At 35.0% G+C, this 24,582-nt stretch overlaps 2 protein-coding genes across 14 annotated transcripts in view; one reads left to right on the top strand and one right to left on the bottom strand.

Annotated features, from left to right (window-relative positions):
* LOC135222774 (gem-associated protein 5-like) overlaps positions 1-9,259 on the top strand; it is a 291,182-nt gene extending 281,923 nt beyond the window's left edge. For both annotated transcript variants that reach the window (XM_064261034.1, XM_064261043.1), the window contains exons 24-25: positions 7,304-7,457; positions 7,689-9,259. In XM_064261034.1, the coding sequence (XP_064117104.1) occupies positions 7,304-7,457; positions 7,689-8,290 (756 nt within the window). In that variant the 3' untranslated portion in view covers positions 8,291-9,259. The remainder of the gene's footprint in view (positions 1-7,303; positions 7,458-7,688) is intronic.
* Positions 9,260-10,374: 1,115 nt separating this feature from the next.
* The window catches only part of LOC135222782 (popeye domain-containing protein 3-like), a 482,284-nt gene continuing 468,076 nt past the window's right edge, over positions 10,375-24,582 (bottom strand). For 4 of the 12 annotated variants that reach the window (XM_064261054.1, XM_064261074.1, XM_064261093.1 and 1 more), the window contains one exon: positions 15,552-16,185. In XM_064261054.1, coding sequence (XP_064117124.1) covers positions 16,121-16,185 — 65 coding nt within the window. In that variant the 3' untranslated portion in view covers positions 15,552-16,120. Of the gene's footprint in view, positions 10,485-15,551; positions 16,186-24,582 lie in introns of those variants that run through there. The other 8 variants (XR_010316348.1, XR_010316360.1, XR_010316358.1 and 5 more) reach the window with 3 other exon arrangements.

Here is a 24,582-nt window from a genome sequence, read left to right as displayed (position 1 = left end):
TTGCGGAGGAGAATCAGCGTGCGGAGGGAAGGATAGTTTTTTTTTTTAATTCACCATAAATCTAAGTATTGTGCTAGAGACTTCGAATTTGTTTCAAAATGAAGATAAATGACTGAATATTACTAGACTGTTAGAGTTTTAGCTTACAATTGCGTTTTTTGACCTTTTCGTTAGAGTCAAAATTGACCGAATGTGGTTTTTTTTCTATTTATCGTGATTTATATGCAAATATTTCGAAAATGAGAAAAGCCACAACCTTCAATTATTTATTGTTGTATTCTACATAAAATTGCGCACATTTTCATATATAAAACTTTATGTAACGGCTAATTTAAAATGGTGCAAACATTACGACAATCGCACATATGATTTTTTCGGAAGAGTTACCGCGTGGACGCAAGGAAAATTTTTTTTTTTTTTTTTTCATAAATTCACCATAAATCAAAATATTGTGTTAGAGACTTCCAATTTGTTGCAAAATGAAGGTAAATGATTGAATATTACTAGAATATAAGAGTTTTAGCTTACAATTGCGTTTTTCAACCATTTCGGTAGAGTCAAAGTTGAACGAAGGTTGAAATTTTGGGACTTATTGTTATTTATATGAAAATATTTCAAAACTGATAAAAGCTACAACCATGGGTTGTTTTTAGTTGTATTGTGCAGGAAATTGCACACATTTGCATATATAAAGCTTTATGTAACAGGTTATTTAAAATGGTGCAAACATTACTACAATCGCACGTATGATTTTTTCGGAAGAGTTACCACGCGGACGTAAGGAAAAAGGTTTTTTTCATAAATTTGCCATAAATCAAAATATTGTGCTAGAGACTTCCAATTTGTTGCAAAATAAAGGTTAATGATTGATTATTACTAGAATGTAATAGTTTTAGCTTACAATTACGTTTTTTGACCATTTCGGTCGAGTCAAAGTTGACCGAAGGTTGATATTTTGGCACTTATCGCAAGTATGTGGGGCGATCACTTCAAAACAACCTGAATTGCATAAATGATCAAGCTTCCCGAAGGGATGTAGATAACTTCCTTAATGACAACATTCAATTCCATTTTGCAGACCGTATTACGCCAGGTAACATTAGCGATGCCATAAACAGCATAACTAATAATAAATCGCCCGGCTGTGATGGTCTTCCCGCAGAAGCTTTCAAATTCTGCCATCCGATAATTTACATTTTGCTAGCTGCCCTATTCAATGAGTGCATAATTCACCAGTTTCTTCCAGACTCCCTACTCTTAGTTCACTTGATACCATTAATCAAAAACAAACTAAAGGATGCATCTGACCCTGGCAACTACCGGTCAATTGCAATCACAACGATCGCATCGAAGATACTTGAGTCGGTTCTTCTTGTGAGACTTCTCCCCTTTCTACACACCACTGACAACCAGTTCGGGTTTAAAGCAAACCACTCAACCGACACCTGCATCTACATACTGAAAGAATTGCTGAACTACTACCTATCATCAGCCTCTCCTGTTTTCCTATGTTTTGTAGATGTGAGAAAAGCATTTGACAGAGTAAACTACCTGAAGCTCTTCCTGAAGCTGCATAAAAGGGCCACACCCCTATATCTAATTGGCATTTTACATTGCTGGTTCTCCACACAGCAATTCTGTGTCAAATGGGGTAACGTATTATGGTACACCTTCGGCTCCCTAAATGGGCTTCGGCAAGGGGGCATTCTCTCTCCATACCTGTTTAATACGTACACAGATGCCTTGAATGTCAAACTGAACTCACTCCCAATCGGATGCACTGTCAATGAAACAACTATAAATAACCTCTGTTATGCCGACGATATGGTTCTGATTTCCCCATCAGTGCATGGCCTCCAACGACTCATCGACACTTGCCGCCAATATGCAGAGGAATTTGATATAATCTACAACGAAACCAAGACCCAGTGCATGTTGCTGCTCCCGAGATCGCTTAAGCATATTACAGAACCACAAATTTTCCTTGGAAACCATCGGCTGGAATTTGTGCACGAATTTCCGTATTTGGGTCACATTATCACCGATGACCTAAAAGATACGGCAGACATTGAACAGAGGCGTCGTAAACTATGTGCAACTGGCAACATGATTGCAAGGAGGTTTGCCTTCTGTCACCGAGACGTGAAACTGCTGCTCTTCCGGTCGTACTGCTACAGTATCTATGGGTGTTCCCTCTGGACGAACTATACCCGAGAGACCATGAGACGTATCACTGTTATCACTGTTGTGCACAATGACATTCTGAGACGCCTCACAAACACTCCACGCTACCACTCCGCCACACAGATGTTCTTAGAAAACCGCCTGGACAATTTAAAAATCATTGTAAGGCGAACAATGTCCAGTCTGGTAACCCGAGTGAGAAACAGCGGCAACTCACTCATACAAAGCATCCTAAGGAGTGAAGCAAGAAGATCTAAATTGTGGGAAAGATGGGAAAATGAGGCCTTTGTCCCCTAAAGAACTTCATCTCTGTGTTGGCAAGATGTCATCTGCAGAATTTGTCATTATTATATTAATTGCTGATATTTTATTTTTTCATTATTACTGTGATTACTATCAAGTTAAAGTTTTTTTTTTTTTCTCTACATTCAATTTTCATATTTAGCCCTATGGACCTGACTACTGTAACCACCAAAGGTCTTTAGTTGAAATTTAAGTTATATAATCTGTGCAGTAACTGTTGTAACTCTCAATGCATTTTTTTTTCTCACCAATATTATTACTGTTATTACCAGTATTATGATTACTATCTTTTCTGCTACCTCAGCTATTGTGTGGATAAGTGCCGATTGCTCATTTTTCTTATCATGTTGTCTCATATATCTAGATTGTGTATGTTACTGTGTATTTTGTATATTCATTGTATATGGCCCTGAGCCGAAATAAAGGATATTATTTATATTAGCCGTTACATAAAGTTTTATATATGAAAATGTGCGCAATTTCATGTAGAATACAACCAAAAATAACTCATGGTTGTAGCTTTTATCAGTTTTGAAATATGTTCATATAAATAACGATAACCCTTAAACGCCGATTGGACGCATTAAACGTCGACGAAAATTGTCTGTTGGGTGCCGAATTGATGTACGAAACATTGACGCAAAAAAGTTTTTGTAAATATTCACGGAAAAATAGTTATAGGCCTACTTGGCGAAAACTTATGAATCAAGCACCTTGAGGGATGCTGGGAGTTCACGGATCAAGCTGTTGTTTTGTTTACAATCGTTATCCAGGCGCGCAAGCGCGAATTTCTTTCTTCTCGCACTAAAACGCATCAGCAACACATCTCAGAAATGATTTCGTCTCTTTGACATAGTTTTTGCACCATTTTATATTAGTCGTTACATAGAGTTTTATATATGAAAATGTACGCAATTTCATGTAGAATGCAACAAAAACAAGCCATGGTTGTAGCTTTTATCAGTTTTGAAATATTTTCATATAAATCACGATAAATGCCAAAATTTCAACCTTTATTCAACTTTGACTCTTAACGAAATGGTCAAAAAACGCAATTGTAAGCTAAAACTTTTATATTCTAGTAATATTCAATAATTTACTTTCATTTTACAACAAATTGGAATTCTCTAGCACAATATTTTGATTTATGGTGAATTTATGAAAAAAGCTTTTTCCTTACGTCCGCGCGGTAACTTCCGAAAAAATCAGAAATCTTTTCGTCCGAATGTCGTAACGTTTGCACCATTTTATATTAGCCGTTACATAAAGTTTTATATATGGAAATTGGTGCAATTTTATGTAGAATACAACTAAAACCAACCCATGGTTGTAGCTTTTATCAGTTTTGAAATATTTTCATATAAATCACGATAAGTGCCAAAATATCAACCTTTAGTCTACTTTGACTTGACCGAAATGGTCGAAAACCGCAATTGTATGCTAAAACTCTTACATTCTAGTAATACTCAACCATTTCCCTTCATTTTGCAGCAAATTGGAAGTCTCTAGCACAATATTTTGATTTATGGTGAATTTTAGAAAAAAAAACTTTTTTCCTTTGTCTGCGCGGTAATTGCCGAAAAAATCTGAAATTTTTTTGTCCGATTGTCGTAATGTTTGCACAGTTTTATATTAGCTGTTACATAATGTTATATATATGAAAATGTGCACAACTTCATGTAGAATACAACAAAAAACAACCCATGGTTGTAGCTTTTATCAGTTTTGAAATATTTTCTATAAATAACGATGTGCCAAAATATCAACCTTCGGTCAACTTTGACTCGACCGAAATGGTCGAAAAACGCATTTGTAAGCTAAAACTCTTACATTCTAGTAATATCCAATCATTTACCTTTATTTTGCAACAAATTGGAAGTCTCTAGCATAATATTTCGATTTATGGTGAATTTATGAAAAAAACTTGTTCCTTATGTCCACGCGATAACTCTTCCGAAAAAATCAGAAATTTTTTCGTCCGATTGTCATGATGTTTGCACAGTTCTATATTAGCCGTTACATAAAGTTTTATATATGAAAATGTGTGCAATTTCATGTAGAATACAACTAAAAACAACCCATGGTTGTAGCTTTTATCAGTGTTGAAATATGTTCTATAAATAACGATAAGTGCCAAAATATCAACCTTCGGTCAACTTTGACTTGACCGAAATGGTCAAAAAACGTAATTGTAAGCTAAAACTATTACATTCTAGTAATATTCAATCATTTACTTTTATTTTGCAACAAATTGGAAGTCTCTAGCACAATATTTTGATTTTGGCAAATTTATGAAAAAAAAACTTTTTCCTTATGTCTGCGTGGTAACTCTTCCGAAAAATCATAAATTTTTTCGTCCAATTGTCGTAATGTTTGCACCATTTTATATTAGCCGTTACTTAAAGTTTTATATATGAAAATGTGCGCAATTTCATGTAGAATACAACGAAAAACAACCCATGGTTGTAGCTTTTACCAGTTTTGAAATATTTTCATATAAATAAGGATAAATAGAAAAAATTTGACCTTCGGTCAACTTTAACTCACCTAAATGGTCAAAAACTGCAATTGTAAGCTACAACACTTACAGTCTAGTAATATTCAATCAATTACCTTCATTTTGCAACAAACGGGAAGTCTCTAGCACAATATTTCAATTTATGGTGAATTTAAAAAAAAAAAAATTTATGTCCGCGCGTTACGAATTCATGTGATAATATTTTCTCTGTGTTGCTTTGATCGTTTTACATGTTGTTATATACCAAAATCATTGCAATTTAGTGTACAATACAACAAAAAAATAATTAAGTCATTAACTTTAACCGTTTTGCTCCAGCGCGATGTGTATACAATTATATGTGAAATTTATTTTAGCGCTGTCATGTATTCTAATATTTATATATGATGATGATATTCTTTTTCATTTCTGATGGTTGCATACTAAACTTCAGGCAATGACAAAAAAAGGAGCCAAAAATGAACCCTTAATCTTGAAAATTTAGCGTGCTGTGATTTTTTGAAAAAAAAACTTTTTGCTGCTTCGGCGCTCACTCGCAAACGCCGCCGGCATACGGGACACACTTTCGGAAATACCGGCTCGGCATTTAAGGGTTAACTTGACCGGAATGGTTGAAAACTGCAATTGTAAGCTACAACACTTACAGTCTAGTAATATTCAATCAGTTACCTACATTTTGCAACAAACAGGAAGTCTCTAGCACAATATTTCGATTTATGGTGAATTTTTTAAAACTACTTTTTTTTACGTCCGCGCGTTACAAATTCATGCATCATATTGTGATAATATTTTCTCTGTGTTGCCTTGATCGTTTTACAATTTGTTATATACCAAAATCATCAAAATTTAGTGTAGAATACTATGAAAAAAGAATGAACTCATTAGCTTTAACCATTTTGCTCACAGCGTGATTTGTATACAATTATATATGAAATTTTTTTTTGCACTGTCATATATTCCAATATCTATATATGATAATGATATTTTTTTTCATTTCTGTTGGTTGCATACTAAACTTCAGGCAGTGACAAAAAAAAGGAGCCAAAAATGTACTCTTAATCTTGAAAACTAAGTGTGCTGTGATTTTTTGAAAAAAAAAAAAAAAAAAACTTTTTTTTCTGTTTCGGTGCTTGCTCCCGAACGCCGCTGGCATACGGTTGACACTTTCGGAAATACCGTCTTGATGTTTAAGGTTTAATGAGCGTTTAGTGTATAGTGAGTGCCTAGGGAGTGTTGGGTATTCAGTGAGTGTTTAGTGTTCTTGAATGTGAGTGTATGTTAAATGTGTGTGTATAGTGAATATACAGTGGACCCCCCGTATTCGCGTTCTCCAGATTCACGGACTCGCACATTCGCGGATTTCTCTGGGGAACGTTTCCCCGCATTATTCGCGGAAAATTCGCGCATTCGCGGTATTTTTCTATGATAAATATCCACAAATTCCTGGTTTTTTTTGATGAATTTCATCATAAAATGCACTTTTTGTGATAAAACTATTAAAAAAACCAAGTATGAAAATTTTGAGTGGGTTTTTCTTGAGTTTTAACTAACAAAATAGGCTGTTTTTAGCATTTTCATGGGTTCCAAACATTCGCGGGTTCTAACTGTTCACGGGGGGGTCTGGTACACATCCCCCGCGAATACGGGGGGACCACTGTATGTAAGTGTGATTATTTACTGTGTGTAATCGCATTGTGATTGTTAGTATTTAACGATTGTACATTAATGTTTAGTAAGTGCTTAGTGACTATGCAAATAAAGTCCTGTAACTTACAGGAATGATACTTGACACTGCTTAGATCCAAGAGCAGATGTTTAGGGCTTGATCACAATAGTTGGATTGCTGGGGCTAAAATGTTTTTTTTAAGGTAATTTTTCTCTGTGAAATTGGGTCCAGTATAATTATAATAATAATACCAGCAACAATAATAGTAATAATAATAAGGTAATAATAATAGTAAAAATACTAATAGCAATAAAGTATAGTACTAAGAGCTGGACCAAGACCTTTCAATATGGCTGCTCGAAGTCACATACTCGGTAGCAAGATTGCCACTCCAGTGATTTACGCTCAATGGTTAATACTCATAGTTATTGTCACTGAATGGTGGTAATACTCACTCTGTAAAGATTATTAGTCTTGTACGCAAGATTATATTTATTATATAATGCGCTTAGCAGATTAAGGTGATAGCAGGTTAGGTGATAAAAATTTTACCTTTCTATTTATTTTTCTTAGTTGTTTATTAAATAAAGTGGTATGTCTATAACAGGAACTAAGAATAATTTTTTCCCCAGCTTTGGTTCCTTGTAGCCATAGCATTGTGTGAACTTCTAATGAGCCCAACGCAGGAATTATGGGAGCTTCGTCTAACAGAATTGCTAAATTATGCCTTGTCCTGGGGAAAAGTAGATCAGGCATATCATCTTACACACATTTTACTCCCACGAGGTTTGTATTTCCTTTCTGAGTTATAATCAAAGATTATTCATTACCAGATTTTTCCCATGCATTGTCATAAATTTGCATAAATGGATATGATACTTAACTTTATAAAAATTAAACATGTTTTAAGATTTCACTTAAAACTTTTATTTCTTCAAAGCATAAGGCATTTATTAAAAAACTTCACAAAACCAAGTATTATAAACTTCAAAATTAAGATGTATTTTTGCTTTTCAGGGGTAACTGATCTTTCTACTCTTCACATGAACTTTGAATATCAAGAGGGTTGTAGTAAAGCTGTCAGTCTGTTACTTCATATTTACCATGTGTCAGAGTTAGGTTTACTACATTCAGAATTGCAGTGTGAAGAGGCGTGGACTTTCATCCAGCAGAATTTAGTCTGTGAAGAGAATGCTAAACAGTCTGAAAATCCAGTTGATGTTTCTTCAGGTGAAACTGAGAATGATAGCACATCAATTTATGATTCTGAAAAACAGGAAAACACAGTATTGAAGGCTATGATGAAAGAGGCAGAAAAAGGTGAACATTTTGACTGTGCAATAAAGGTGGACAAAGAGAAGTGTAAAAGTAAATTAACAAATATCAAATTTTTGTCCCTTCCCAGGACAACCACAGAGTTTTTGAGTAAACTTCATAGCCTTTGTGATTTCTTTATAACAGATAAAGATGTTCATAATGTGATGAAGAGGGTTACTGAAGTTTTATCAAATCCCAAGGAGCTTCTACTGCAAATAGTTTTGAATTTTAAGGAAAAAGGAAATTTGAAGGATAAAGATGTGCAGGACCTTATTTTCAAGATAAGCTCACTCAAGAGCTAGTACAAAATTTGTGTGTGAAAGATTTGATATGGATGGATTATTTAGTCAGAAAATTAGTTGGATAAAAAGCTCAATATGTATGCATAGGAAACCAAGGAGAAAGGGCAGAAATGAAGATCGAGATCAGATTGAAATTTGGGCAGAAACTGCACAAGACAGGTGACTGTAGAGAGAATTCAGTCATGGTCAAACACCATCAAGGAAAAATTGATGGAAGGCATCAGTGATAATGATAGATAAGTATCTATGAAATTTAAAGCTTTTATGTAGTTTTTAAAATTGGTTTATTATCTAAAGCTTTTAAGGAGTAAAATTTAACACTATTTTGAGGGAAACTTTATCAAGAATCTCATTATCAAATTGTGATCAATACAATACTGCTGTTCCACTTGTTCAAGAGGAATACAGTAGTTTAATTCACAGTTTCAGGAAATTTTGACTCCACATTAATGAGGAGCTAAGATGTCTTGAAATTAAATATGGACTGTGTGCTAATCCTCAAACTTGTTCTTGTGGAAAGTGGTGTTTTCTGATATTAAACATAATGAAAAGAACTGATTCAGCATTCAGGTGAACTTGCACCCTGAAATATTTCATTAAAAACTAGGGGAGCAGGTTTTTAAAAGTTAATTTTGAACTACATGTCATCAGTAAAAAATTTGTTGGAGTTGTGCTGTTTTCCATATGACTGAATGAGTATATTATATTTCATGCACTGTACTTCCCTTATTTTTTCACTGTGTTAATACAGTGCTAGTACTGAATGTTATTGTCAGTGAAGAAGTTTTTAGTCAGGATAATGATCTTGTCCTTGTAAATTTTTTCTTGAAATACACAATTTTAGATTTCAGTTTAATGTGTTACATTAAAATGGCAAATTAATGAGACATTATCTTAGCAATTTTAGTATGGATTATTTACATTGTTATTTTTTATTCTTTCACCAAACTCAATAAAAGGCAAAAGGTTTATCAATAATGTTTGTTAACTCCTCATTCTCAGGATTATGTTAATAGTTCAAGGTGACTTTTTCTTTGGTTAATCCTTCACCTTTATTAAGGTCTGGTTTTTATGAGCCTGTCAGATTAATGAAGAATTGTTTCAGAATTAATTTTTACTTTGGAAATTATTACATATTCTAACAATATCTTTGAAAATTGTAAAATGATGCAGCTATATGCAAGACAGACCTATGGTAAACTTATATAAGTAAGCAGTTATTGTGATGAAATGAGGAAAGTATACATAGTATATTCAAAAGTCAGTAGTCCATCATTGTAAATTCTAATCAGTTATGTTTTTTTTATATTGTGATGGAGAATACTCCCTGCACCATTAGCTGATCAAGATTTTACAACTTGTAACTTGGGACATCAGACATACGAATGTTGACGTTAATGGTGTTTGTATGTATATTTCCACATTTATGTATGAATTATTTTGCTCCTTTTTTGCTGGCGTATGTCCACAAGGTATTTTTGTATATACAGCTTTATAAGTGTTCTTTTGTTACTTTTTATTGCTGTCAGTGTAAGTGCATCGGCATATCTGGCAAACTGTTTTTAATGTCAAGTTTGACAATGTTTCAGTGTGATATAGGGTCTTTTTTCGCAGCCTGTTGGCCCTTTGGCTTGGCAGTAGGTATTTGTGTTTAACTGAGAAGGCCAGTGTTTCTTTTGTGACTTTTCTGTGATTCTTTGTTCTGCTGCCAGCCTTCCTCATCAGGCAGTCTTTGTGAGGATGGCATTGAAATGCCAGGGCTCTTGTTTTCAGAGCCTTGCTATTCACTGGCCCCTGCTCTCCCTTTGTCACCCCCATAAATACGACAGCTGCTGGCCAAACAATAGATGTACTGCTTTTTTGCACCTTCCTGGTAATTAGGAGCATCTGTTTCAATTGGTGTAAATATCTTGCTGCTACTTCTTTCTCCCACATCAGTGCAGCCCTTGTCAGGTTCTTCCTGACACAGTTGCAGTCTTCAGTGAACCCCTCCTTTTCAATAATGTAAGCAGAGATTCTTACCTTCTGGTGCTCCTTAAGAATTTTATGGTTTTCAGGTGAGGTCCCCGATTCACCTTTTTCCTTCTTATCTTGGTATTAGTTTGTTCATCCGGTGTAGTGACTGTTGTGACATTAAAAGACATGGCTGCTGCTACCCAAGCTTTATTCAGCTTAAACTTCAGTAGGTTATTCCCTGAAACAATCATGAATATAATTAGCAATGACCCCTTAATAAATGTAATAAAACCTATATAAGATCCCCAAAGTATATCTAATTAAACCAAATAGATACAATAGGAATAAACAGAAGGAAATACAATAGAGAACGGTATTACTTGGTACTTTGCTCCAACTGTCCCTCCATCAGGTAAGTAAACAAAGTATGAAAAGATCACCTTCTTACCTTAGCATTAGTTTGTTCATCCGGTGCAGTGACATTATTTGATTTGCTTCACATCATTCTTAAAGTGAGCCACTCTCCTGCCACTGCTTTGCATCTGGCCTAGGTTCTTTATCCATTCATGCATAAAGAATGGATAAAGAATGACTGGATGCCATGTTGCACTCTTGCTATCTGGCTGAGCACCAGTAATTAACATGCCTTCATGTGCTTTGAGCCAGCCTCACTTGTGTTTTTGGCAATAGTCCTGCCTCTTTCTTCATGCTCTAACATTCCTGCTTCCTACCTTTTGTCATCATTCTTATATCATCAGCCAAAGCCCCTGCATCCTTTTATATGCAGCACATTTGTTTCCGGTTCCATGCTAGATCAGACTCTTCTCACAGTCCTAGTCTATCTTCTGTTAATTATGTTCATCCTTTTGCTGACTTCCAGCCATTCCCTGTAGTATGAGGGCTCTTCTGCTTCATGTTTCACATGTTTTAATGAATGAATCCTGCAGTTCTGCTGCCTGCCATTTGACTTCTGAGTCATCTTTATTGGGCAAATCTTTATCCTGTCTTTGGCCTAATGTGCATTTAGCTGCAGACTGGCTTTGAGCCACGCACTTGTTTTCAGTCACACCTGCTGTTAGTTCTTGCCTTCTTATAGCCTCCAGATCATACCTATCATCATCCACTCATGCTTGTTTTTTTAGTCACTGTGCACCAGCAGTGAGAATGTACTTGTGCCACTCTTTTTGTTTCCCTTTCAGAAATCCTTCTGTGCAAATTTTCATTAAGAGAATGGACTTCCTGCTTTGGCAGTCATATCTTCCTCCAGACCTGATGAAGGCCCTACAATCTGTTTCTCATGCTAAAGTTAGAAGTCATGTTGATGTAACAAAAGGAAATTGGTTTAGTCAGTGCCTTTTCCATCCTTTGTCTTTTGTGTCTGGAGGAATTGTTCATCTCAGCCACAGCATTTGCATCAACCTCATTGTTCATGCCTTTGTGTTTCCTGATTCCTTGGCTGGTCAATTTGGAATTAGTGTTGGTTTAGGAGTTTGGTTAACTCTGTTCATTCCTGGTTGAAGAATTAACTCTTGTCTTTAGACAGTTGCTCTTGGTTTCCTTGGCAAGATAATTGTGTGCTCTGCACTAGCTCAGCCAGCTCCCCTCTAGGATTAGGATTTCTTGGAACTTGTAGTGGATTTTTGAGGATTAATCCCTATTCCTTAAGAGACCAATATATTTCTTGGCCCAGTTGTTTTTCAAGGGTTACTTTAGCAGAAATTCTTCTCTGAGAAAGTTTAAATGATAAGGGTCTTCTAACCCTCAGAGAGGCACTTCTAGTTCCTCTTCTTGGATGACTGTAGGACTTATTTTTTTCTCCTTTTGAGTTAGATTTACCATCATTGTTACACACAATGTTATCTCCGGAACAGAAATTATCTTGTCAGATTCACTTTACCTTATGTCAGTACCTCAAGTGCCAAACTGCTTTTGTTGTTATTTGGAAGCTGCTGAATTTTTTCTCAGATTTATTTAGCCCAGTAGTTTTGACAAGGTGTGCTTCCATTTCTGAGAATAATTTTTCTCATTGATCATAACTTTGACTAATCTCCTTTAGGCATAGTTTTCATATTTCTCCCACCATTATTGCTTATTCAAGAGGTTAGTGTACAAATTGTTAGGTCAGAGAGGGTCATACTACATTCCTCCACTATATACAGGGTTCCAGTCCAGACCATACCCTTGTTTTTTTTTTCTTTAAGCCTATGGTATCTGCACATCTTTTATTAGGTGTTTCTTTGTGTTTTCAAGTACTTTGCATCTTACCTGTGTACCTGCAGCTGAGCTCACCTTAAATGTAAGTTGCTAGTCAGGTTGTGATAAATGATGTTTTATAATGAAACAAATGTCATTTCTTTAAAACAATTTTTTTTCAGTACAAACTTGTTACTCCCTATGGCAATGTTACACCTAAGACTATGCTTGTGATTAATTAAGTTGGCCATTAGGGACCTAAAGGAAGGTAAGTGTATGTGCTAGCCTACCAGAGTGGGCTGGCTTGAAGGATTAGATATTTTTACGTGGCTAGGAACCAATTAGTTACTTTGCAATGGGACCTACAGCTTATTTAGGGATCTGAACCACATGATATCGGGAAATTAATTTCCAATCACCAGAAATAATTCCTCTTGATTCCAAGTTGGCAAAGTGGGGCGAGAACGCTCGCTACCAAATCAGTAGGCGATCATGAACCCACTCATTCAACGAAGAATGCTAGCCTATCAGAGTCACCTGATCTTTTTTATACAGTGAAATTGTTTGAGATTTCACTGAGACATACAAAGTAGACTTGCAAAGCACAGCACTAATAGGCTGTGGTTTGTATACCTTTGAAAAATATAAATGTTTAAATTTTGCATGTTTACCTTTAAATAGCATTTTTCATTTTTAAATGATGTTTGTACTTTTTTTTCAACTTTTACAGTAGTACAACATTTTATAGAGGAAGGTCACATGTAATCCTGTGGAGATAAAGATTTCATTTTGCTCCCAAGTAATTACCACATAAAACCAATTCCCGAGGAATTGCCACATAAATCTAATAGTTATCCTATGGACATAAGTCTTTTCATCCTAACAACCATATAGACTTGTAAAACAGGTAATCTATTCTTCATTGACTAAGTTGATTAGTTACTTAATCATTCATTGTGCTCGAGGGTCAAACCATTAACTAAAATAGCAGCTTGAAGGCTTAGTTCTTTCCAGAATTTAGTATGGCACTCACCATACTTTGGTGCCAATATAGTATAAATGAAAAATTAAGGTTCAGTATAGTATAGTGTGCTTTCATCTCAGTGGTCATATTAAACTATGTAATAATTATATTGCTAGGATGTGGACCTCCTGAATCCACATTGTACAGTTCAACCTAAAAAATCTGGCATTCCATGGTCCGGGAAATCTCGGGTTCCAGGACGTTTTTGAATCAGCTACCATTAGTTTGTTTTTGGATTGTTTCAGAATTCAGAACCGAAGCTTACTCCGTAAATAAACAAGCACAGTTTATTTCCAATGAAAACATTCGGTGAAACTCAAAAATATACAGCATACAAAACAACTGTAATGTGCATATATACTCATGTATCATGTGATCTTTAAAATTTCTTCCAAGAACATGATTTAATATATATTTTACGTAGTGAGAGATGTATTTTCAGTAGATTACACTATGATAAGCTTTCTATGCCTGTCTCGGTTTTAGTAGATACCATCGACAATGCATGTTACATCCGAGTTAGCTTTTAACTTATAAAATAGTCCTTAAAGGCAAAGTTCATTAGGTTTAATGCAAATCTTCATACATTAACTCAGGCTTCCCAGCATTGTACTTTGTCAGGAATTCATCACTATTAATTATAATTAACAACCACTTACCTGCGTGCAAGATGATGGCATAAACAACTGCAAATACTGTACTGACATAAACAATCAAATCAATAAACATCTGTTTACTGATGTCAGTTGCTGTTGCTAATTTTCAATGGTGACTTCCTTAAATAAGAATCTTTGTTCATTCTTTACTCAATGGAAAGGAAAGTGTTAAAGTATGCTACTAAATTTACAGTTGTAGCTGTGGCTGAAGAAACAATATGCAAGCCACAAAAACGTCTTGGAAAAGCCAAAAGCAACATCTGATACTGGCGAAATCACAGCTTACATATTTTATTTTATTTATTGAATTTATGAATAAAGTAAATTATATTTTTAAAATCTGCTTTGATAATTTACGTATACAACGAATTTCCGAGATGCATTTCATTTAGTAACAAATGATTGTGATGATATCAGTAAAATGCAATCAGCTGATGATTTTAAGAATGTAAACAGCAGAATGCAAAGGACATGCATTTGCTTTCCATAAATTATAGTATATGACAATAATGCATGAAATGTAATTGCATACAGTACAAAAACAAGTTTTACTAAAATTATCATTATTCTTAATACAACTGTATTACTTCTTCCTAGCTTAAACCCATTTTTATATGGGGTCGCCATTACAACTGTATTACTGAATTTTGCAAATGGAAACAAGTTGGTGTAAGAACCACCCACCCACCACATGCACAGGTTTAAAGAAAAAACAGCAGTGTTTTAGGTGTTTGCTGAAAACATAAGCCAGAAAAGATTGAAGTGCTAAAAAACAATGAAGGTGGAGATCAGAATTTGACAGTGCACTTATATAAGTGCACTTTTTGAACTCCAGGGTAGTGAAGAGATGCTTATGGAGTAAGCCAGAATTTTGCTAAGCAACTAAACTAAGGAATGACGGTGATGATTCATAAGCTTTTGTCTACATTTAATAACAGCACTATGTATACTGTACGTGGAATGAGCTGGCAAGACTGTTTACTAAACTGGCTTTAGAGGTAGAGTAATCATGTCCTCTCTTAAAGGCAGTAAGGAAGCAACATGCACTCACAGGATGGCCAAGACATTGATCACAGGGTATATGGGAGCTTCCACAACCGCAGATGCTAATAGCTCCTGGATTACAATTTTTTTTTTTTTTTTTTTTTTTTCCCATATACCCTGTGATCAACCGCAGATGCCAATAGCTCCTGGATTACAATTTATTTTTTTTTTTAATTAATTTTACTGGATTTCCAGCTGGAGCTAGATTATCTTATTAAGACTGAAGGTTTGTTTCTTGAATGAACAACTGTGGTTTATTTGCCAAGAAATAAGAAAAATTTGGAAGAGGTTTCAAGTGTTTCTATAATTTAAGTTCAATTTCAGATGTGTTGGTAAATCACTAGAAGGCATATGAAAATACATTAAAAGTTTTGGAGAATAAAAGACATTTTGTTCAAGAGTGTCTATTAAATGTAAGCACACAGCCCAAGTTTCATAGCCATATATACAATTTGTATAAAATTCGTACAAATGTTTATTAACATAAATATAAACAGCAACTTTCAACTTATAAATATAGAGTTTCAGTCTTCATAAAATTCACAAAATCAGGATCAGAAATATCCTTTCATTTTCCTAAACTTCACCTTATATATATTTTCATACGTATATAAATGACTTATAAAATGTATTTACAACAGGAGTGGGCCACTGGAGCCAGTGTCTAATCAGTGGAGATATGAAGATGACTGACCAAATGTCGAAGTTGAAGAACTGATGGTGCACTTTAGGAAACCTGAGTAAACTACTAATTTTGATGTGGTCATAAAAACATGTCATATCTGACAACACTGTTAAGAGTCAAGGCCGGTAGTTTATGGTACAGTTCTCCATTGTTTGTAGGATAATGATTATATCTAAAGCTCAACAAGGTGATGATGATAATGCTCTGCATTCTCCAACTGGGGGGCAAAGAGCTTGAAGGCATTGAGAAGTGGTGAGCCTAACTCATGAGGCTCATACTGGAGTCTCCTGATCTGTTTCCTCAATGCGTCCGAGTCGCCACGGAGGAGTGTCATTAGCTGCCGAGAAAAAACAAAATAAAACATTATTTGGAACATGAGGTTCAGAGAGCAAATAAAAATGAAGGCTGTGCTTGAACAATCTTGGATACCTGTATACAAAATTCAGTGAGAACCAGATGATAAACGTTGTATGTAAACCTTAAGCTAAGTATTATAACAGTATTACTTTGGCAGTATTTATTTTAACACTTAAAAAAAATCTAAAATCTTAAATTCTATTACACTTCAAAAATGTAGAAGGTTCTTCAAGATATAGAGTACCTTTCTAGATGCAAAAAAAAAATTTGGATGCACACAATCATATAATCCAAGCTGATCTGATAAGAGAAGTTTTTTCCAGTAATTTATATGCTACAATTTTTGTGCCCTTAACTTACAAATGATTTGTGTACTTCACTTACCATCCTGAAGAGCATCACTATTACCAATGCTTTAATTAAATAATTAACGGCCGAAGAGCAGCACTATTACCAATGCTTTAATTAAATAACAGTGGCTGGTGACCTAAAGCATGTTATACTTGTAAAATCTACAGAGGTTTATCACAGTGATAGACTCGAGCTGTTGTTTTCCATTTGCTTTTCAGTTCAACTGAATACTATGGCTAACTGCCTAAATGTATACATATACATATTCATGAGTGATAAGTATTCCAACAATTTTGGATATATTTATTATTTTCATACTACTCTGAAATTTCAAAAGTAATATAACTCCTGACAATCTGTAGTTTTTCCAGGTATGTAAACCAGAGCCTCGTAGAAGGAATATTCTTCAGTTTGAGCTGAAATAGCTACCGAGTCTTGGTAAGCAAGGTAATTAAAATGGTGACGATGACAGGGATGGACTACCCAAGTTTTCCATTCCATTCTTTCCTTTGGCTACACGGATGAAGCAGGGTGGTTGAGGTAAGTACAACCCATATATAAGGATATGGTTTGTGTACCTAGGAAAATACTAATTACCGAAGACAGTGTTATTTGTTCCTTTGGGAATGTGACCATAACCTTTCATATAAAGACTTACCCCCTGGGAAGGCAGTAGTCCCAGAAGATGATGAGCAAGTTAAATTCCACCAGAAAAATACAATCTCCTGGTTGTCTGCGTAAGGGATGTAATGATTGTAACAACCTCCAGCTATTCTGATGAAAAGATAACACCCTGAGAGGTAGGGGGTGTGCCTGAGGTCCCCAAAAATCCAGGGGCAGTCAGGTGGGAACAATTTTTGAGAACCATGACAAGGGAAAAAAAAAGACAGGGCAACACATTCTAAGCTCCTTAGTACATGTACTTTGACCTGGAGTGCTTAGGAAGGGGAAAAAGAAAATATAACCATTTATTCCTCATTCACTCATATAAGGATGTTCCAAGCTTATGTACCTGCATGAGATACAGAGTACCTAGTTGGGACCTGGTAACTACACAATGTTGAGCAACTTCCACTGGTTCCAAGGAGAATGAGTCCAGGGATTTGTAGGCAGCATCCCTAAGCAGGAGGTAAAGGTAGTCTGACTATGCCAGACTCCTGCCCTCATTACGTGAAAAACTGAGAGGCGAGACATTCCCACACTCCCAAACTGTTTACCCACGAGTAAGAAGAGGGGCCAGACTCCACTGTGGAGGAATTGCAGACTCAGTAACCTCAGAATGCCAAAAAGACACCAGCATCTTGTGCTGATGATAAGTATGCTATTTAAAACCTCTTAAAGGTCATGGACTGGGGAGGCCCTTTTCAAATAGTACTTTAGGGCACGGACTTGGCACAACAGCATCTCATCCAGGTCTCCACTAACAAAGTCTCAGAGGCAAGGAATTAAACTCAATTCTCATCCAGAATCATAGGTTCTGAGTTTTTGCTACAAACACTGGTACAAAAGAGAATGGTTACCCTAGACGAGTATGTAGCACCCGACTCTCTTTGCAAAGCTAAAGCCAAGTTAAAAATAGTAGAACGAGGCAGGTCTATAGGGAAGCCAAGCAAGCTTCCTTACTACCACCAAAACATCCTATTCAAAGGCTGGGGTTTTCAGGAGGCGTATGACTGCTTGAAGTTTCTCATAAGAACAGAACTACTAAACATCCCATTATTCAATATATTCAAGAATGGTTGTATAAGCTTATTTCCACATGGAAATTAGTCCTTTTTTACTGGGTCCCTGCCCATATAGGCATTGTAGGTCATGAACTTCCTGACCATGTGAAGCAAGAGATATTACAAAGATGATACGTATTCTATTCCTGCTACCAGTATGAAATGGATTATTCATTCATGCGTCAAAAATAAATGGCAAGTGCATTGCTTTTCTCCCCTTCTGGCCAACAATAAAAAGTACAGGAAGATCAGACAAAGTATTGAACATTGGCCATCTGGATTCCAACAAAACCAAAGGGTAGAAATTGTATTGTGTTGTCAAAGAATTGGCCATACTCAATTGACCCAAAGATTCCTTTTAGACAGAGGAAGTGCACCAGTCTGTATACAGTGTGACTCTCCTCTTACTGTGGAACTCGTTATTACATTGCCGTAGGTATTCTGCAACATGGGAAAGATGTGTTGGGGGGTGGGGGGGGATGAAGTCACAATGTCTGCTTTCTCAGCTACAGGCATCACCACAACCACTGGTGTATCACCTGTAGTAAAGGAAGAAGGAATGATAACTGCAGAAGTAGACAAATTGATAAATGGTTGCTCAGGATTTTTTCCTGCTAGCAAATGATGGACTAACAGGGATATTCAAAGATGCCACATTTTATGAAAGTAGTTAAAAAAGGACAATTCTTTAGCTTCCTTATCCTCAGATGAGGAACAAGCAATTTTTTTACAGGGAGATATACCCCTCCTAGACAGTAAGGAGCCTTGTGTTGGAGGGAGAGGAATGGTAGCCAGAAACAAGAAGGTTCTAGCAGGATTTGGCATAGTTTCTGGAGGAGCAATAACCTCTCAAGAATTCAAAAAAATTTATCACATGGAAGGGAACTAGTACATTCTCATACTCTACAGATGTATGTGATTTACCCAAATGGAGATATCCAACAGCTACATCCCCACCTATGACCTCCACGCAGATCTTAATCTCCATAAAGGAAAAACAGGGCCAAAAGACAAAAAAAAACTAGTAAAAAGTAATCACACATCACAATGCATGGGGCAAGGTACACGTATAAGGTAGAAGGAACAATTAACTTTGGGTACTACTCGTCTAAAATTAGAGAAGAGAGCAGCACTGTCATCTTGCTATGGCAGCAAAAGAAATTATGGAAGGGCAAGTGAGAAACACCCTTCCCCCTTCACCAATTTAATTACCATGTTAATCAACATTCAAAGCATGTAGTGAAGGATATTCCAATAAGTGAAAGGTGATGGTTATATCCCTGTAAAAACAAATTTTGAAAGGTACGGTGTCCCCACGGTTTTACATTTCCACCATCCACTTTATCACAGATTTTTGTGGAACACATGACACTTCTCCATGGGGAACTTTCACTAATTTGTGAATTTTTCTATCTACCATATCTAAAATTATTACCAAGTTGCTTTTTCTTTGTAGAGCAACACTATTTATTTATTCACTAATTACAGTATTTTTTTTCATATTGTGTATGACTAAATACTGTTTTTTATGATAGAAATGAATCACAGCATACTTATAATGTAATTATGCATCTATTAAGGTCATTCCAGGTTGGCCCCATACTGAGCATAATAGGAGTCTGATTCTGTCTCGCTCTCTAAGGGTAATGTAAGTTTTTGAAATGGTTTTGCTTGAAAGATTTTTTTTGATAAGCATATTGCACAATTGTATGTAAAATATTCACTAATTATTTTAAATATTGTACAACCTGCTTTGTCATAAAAAACTTTACAGTAATATTTCAAACACATCTTACATTACCCTTCCAGAGAAACGTACAGCTATTATGCTCACTCCGGGGCCCAACCTGGTGTGAGCTAATACGTAGATACATACCATATATTTCCGTTGTAAGACTTCCTTTAGATAAGAACAAGGTAAAAAATCATGGCACCAAAGTCGCTGAGTTTCGGTTAATGGCTGTTTTTGCTTATCGGCACCCCCATAGGAATGGAACCCCCCCCCCAATAACCGGGAACTGCCCGTATTAAGTTTTTCATACATACGTCCCCCAAAAGGGAAACCATTGTTTTGTTTACGTTTTATGTATGAGAAAGTTTCAATGAAAAATGAAAATTATGATCTAAATGTTATTACTACCGTAATTACAATATCATTGAAATTTCTGAAAGGTTACCTAAAGATAATGGTTGCTGTGAGATCAACCAGAACTTTTGGTTTCATTGTTATAGAATTACTATTCCTCAAATAGGTTATATGCCAGTAATATATATGGTAAAAATGGTTTTAATAAAGGCATATCAGTTTAATTCATAATGTGAATCTAAATGTATGTTGGTGGTTATAGCACTGAGGCTTAGGCTAGCCTCCTGATACATATCTTAGAATTCAAGGTTTGATTTTTAGAATTGTAGTGTAAGACGACCCCCAATTTTCAGGGGTGAATTTTAGGATTCAATGGTTGTCTTAGACACGGAAATATACCGTAACTACATTATAAGTATGCTGTAAATCATTTTTATCATAAACATCAATATTTAGTCACACACTATTTAAAATACAGTAATTAGTGAATAAGCAGTGTTGTTATATAAAAAATGAAATAGTGATAATGCTAAAAGGATTAATTCTTCAGTACTTTGAGAGAAAAGCCTTCAGAACAGGGGTAACTTGATTAGTTGTTAAACATTCTGTACGACAGATTTATTTCATTTATATTAAAAATTTTATAGATATTTTGCTGTTTACATCAATACGAATATACTTATTAAAATAAGTAAATCATTGTATAAGCATTTTAGGGGCATATTTACTTAAGAGTAACGGTTGTAAAAAGGTACTAGTCTAGGATGTTTTGGGATGATAGTTTGGGGTGTATTTTTTTTAGAAATATTAAATTGTTTAAGTATGATAATTTAAGGTATATTTTTGTTTGAACTACCAATTAAGCAGTGAAATATTAACATAGACAGTTATAAGCTTTTTTTGTTTATGGAGTATTGAATATTTGGCAGTTATAAGGATTTTTAGAGGGGATTTTTGCATTTCTGTGGCAGGTTCTGGAACCTAATACTACCGTGTAAAAGTAGGGGGAGCGCTGTACTTTGGAGTTTAACCTACAATAACAAAATATGATTCATGGCCCTCATATATAATGTTTTTTGTATAAAAAGGTAAAAGAGTTAGAGTTGGTGATAAAAATGGTCCCAAATGGTGTAGTTTGTGGAGGAGAGCCATGTTGGAATGCAGAACTTACATGCACATCAAGAAAGAGATGGTCATTGGAGAAATGCATACGACTATCAAGATGTCAATGCATATTGATCAAGATGATCTTATTCATTAACTTACATTGCAAGGAATATATAATTTATGATTATCAGTTTTAAGGCCTGTTACTATGATCAAAAAGCAACATTCATACAACTGCACAATGCTTGCTGCAGAAGGGTAGTGTGTCATACTACCTAACTTTTCAGTGGGGTATGTAATTTCATAAAAGTAAAACATGTTAGATAACACCGCTGTTGGGATACAGCACAAAAGATGAAGCACTATAGAAGAAATTATCACTGGTTTGCATGGTAGACCTAATGTTTCATGTTGCTAGGAATACTGGAAATAGAACCACACATGAAATCAACACTTCTTTTAGCATTATGAATTCAAAGGTAATATAAATATCACTTGAAGCATAAAGGCCATTCAAGTCGGATTATTTTGAATTTTCATCTTGGTACAACATTGAATATACAATTTTAATTTACTACATTTTGTACAAAACCTGAATCTTCAAATGGACAAATTTTGTTGAATTCTGTAACCTAGACATGAAAATTTATCCCAATGTTTCTTTTTATTTATTTTCCTAGTACAAGAGGAAGGAAAAAAAAAAAACACCATTGCTTCAAGGAACTAAGTGAAACCATGCAAAGTTTGAATTACTTGTGAACAGAAAGTTTCACATTCCTCAGCTGCCAAATTACTTGCATAAGGAATATTCAAAATCCGTATGAGTTCCACACTGGGAAAGATGCAATTAATATCAAAAGTTTAAGATTCTGGTTGGAGAACTGGTAATGTTACCTTTACAGTTGTGAGTGTTTTTACATTTTCAAACCTACAACCTGCTGTTTCTATTTCCCACTTAATACTAGTACATTATGATGTAATTTGTATACCATTCATGACAGTGTAAAAACCCGCAAGAACCTGGTTTCCTGATGCATAAACAAATTTTGTACTAGAAACTGGAAAATATTATCAATTGCATACAAATCTGCAATGGAGCCTCCAGACAAAACTATTTTTGTCTTTCGGGGAAACTTGAAAGATAAGCCATTTGTCAGCAGCCAGCTCAAGGCAATATTAAATTGCACTGACAATATATGGGTATACAATTTTGGAATAAAATAAAATTAATTCTCTGGATACAGGCCTGAAAATGTATGAAGCGGTTACCCCCAAAATATAATTTCATTCAGTGTTGTACTTACACTGCTGTATTCTGTAGCTTTTAAATCATTAACAATCTCTTCAATTTTCCTTTAATTATTTGTAGCTGAAGCCTATGATAGTTATTCCTCCACGAATACAAACCCTCGGTCTTAACATATGGAAATAAATTCAGCACAGCTGGAAACCAGCTATTCAGTTCTAACAAGGCTATTAGGTAGTGACTCCTTCCTTTGCTCTACACAACCAGGAAGAGAGGCCCAGGTGAGGCATACCAGTCAATTCAGAGGTTTACTCATTATCCTTCCACTAATAAGTAAGTCTTCCATATGTAATAACTGATGGTTTGTATTCAGGTAGGAATAAATGATAAATATTTAAAGTAATTTACATAAACTGCCCACCTCAAGCCATCCCTCATTGATACCTGGGTCATAAGTAAGTGAATACAGTGTGACAGAAGGGTGGGACTACCCACCCAACCATATGGTAGTTAACTACTTAACAACCTTGTTAGAACTGAATGGCTGGTTTCCAGCTGCACTGAAGGTATTTCCATATGTAAAGACCTAAGGTTTCTATTTAGAAAAAATACAAAGTACTTGAAAAATTTCATTTTGAAAGCAAACTGAACCTCATTTTGTCTTACACTCCACATATAATTTTTTTTCAATTATAGTATCATGTTGACAAGGAGTACTGTACCTATGTCAATTTTGTCAAAATCATTATTTAAAATTTTTAAATAACAGCAAGTTAATAAAAAAAATATTTATATCAATTATCAAAGATGGGGCAATGAGTTTATTTTTTTTAAATACAGCTGTATACAAACAATATGGCATGACTGATGATGCCGACCGGTAGAAAGAACATGGTGAGATATGTAGGTACAAGAAAGGTAGTTTCATTACTCACTGGACAACATGAGAAAATTTTTTTTTCTAAGTAATAGTCCTGAGGATGAAGTGGCTGCAGTAAATCACAAGAGCCGAAAGGACCATAAAACAAAAAAGCAATGGGATACTTTAATTTGAAGCAATTCAAACTTTAAAGGTTATTTACTGGAATTAAGATGATAATTTGACTTCAATAACCATTAACTCTTTCATATCCGCTTAGTTTTGAGTACTGTGTCCCCAGATATCCGAGGTGTCTGGGAGCGCTCGAAAGTGCGAAAAAATTATAATTTTGAAAATTCCGCAAAAATATAAATTTTATGCCAACAACGTTCATTTTGCTGTCCTTTTTTTCTAAATGTTAGTATTTTATGGTGGAATAGTCAGAATAAGAGTCCCAGCCCTCTAAATACGAAAAAATGTGAGTTATAAAAAAAAAAAAATCTTTACTTTTTTTTATATTTTCGTTCCTAACCCAAAAACTATGAAAGTCAGGCGAATGAATTATTTTTTATGAGAAAGCCAATAAAATTCCCTAAATATCGACATATAAATAAATGGAAAACGAATAAGTCCAGCCGGTGAAAAAATCGATAGAAAAGAGGATAAGAAACATAGCGCTCCGCCCGGCGCATAGTGAGAATTATCGCTATAATTTTTTTTTCTTTTGAAGAGCCCTATCTCGGTTATTTTTCATTGAAATTCCTTTGTAAATATACGAAAATGTAGAGGAAACGTTGAAGAATAAAGGAAAGGTCAAGAAAAATGGCTTTGGATATGGCAACAGTTTCATTTTGACGTTATAAATTGATCGAAACTAAAAAAAAATTTTACCGTTGTCAACATTTATTGCTAGAATATCAATTTTTTGAAGAGCCCTATCTCGGTCATTTTTCATAGAAATTACTTTGTAAATATACAAAATTGTAGAAGAAAAGTTGAAGAAT

The sequence above is a fragment of the Macrobrachium nipponense genome, chromosome 20, assembly GCF_015104395.2.
Source record: "Macrobrachium nipponense isolate FS-2020 chromosome 20, ASM1510439v2, whole genome shotgun sequence".
NCBI classification, from domain to species: Eukaryota; Metazoa; Arthropoda; class Malacostraca; order Decapoda; family Palaemonidae; genus Macrobrachium; species Macrobrachium nipponense.
This window is presented reverse-complemented; position numbering and strand designations above follow the sequence as displayed.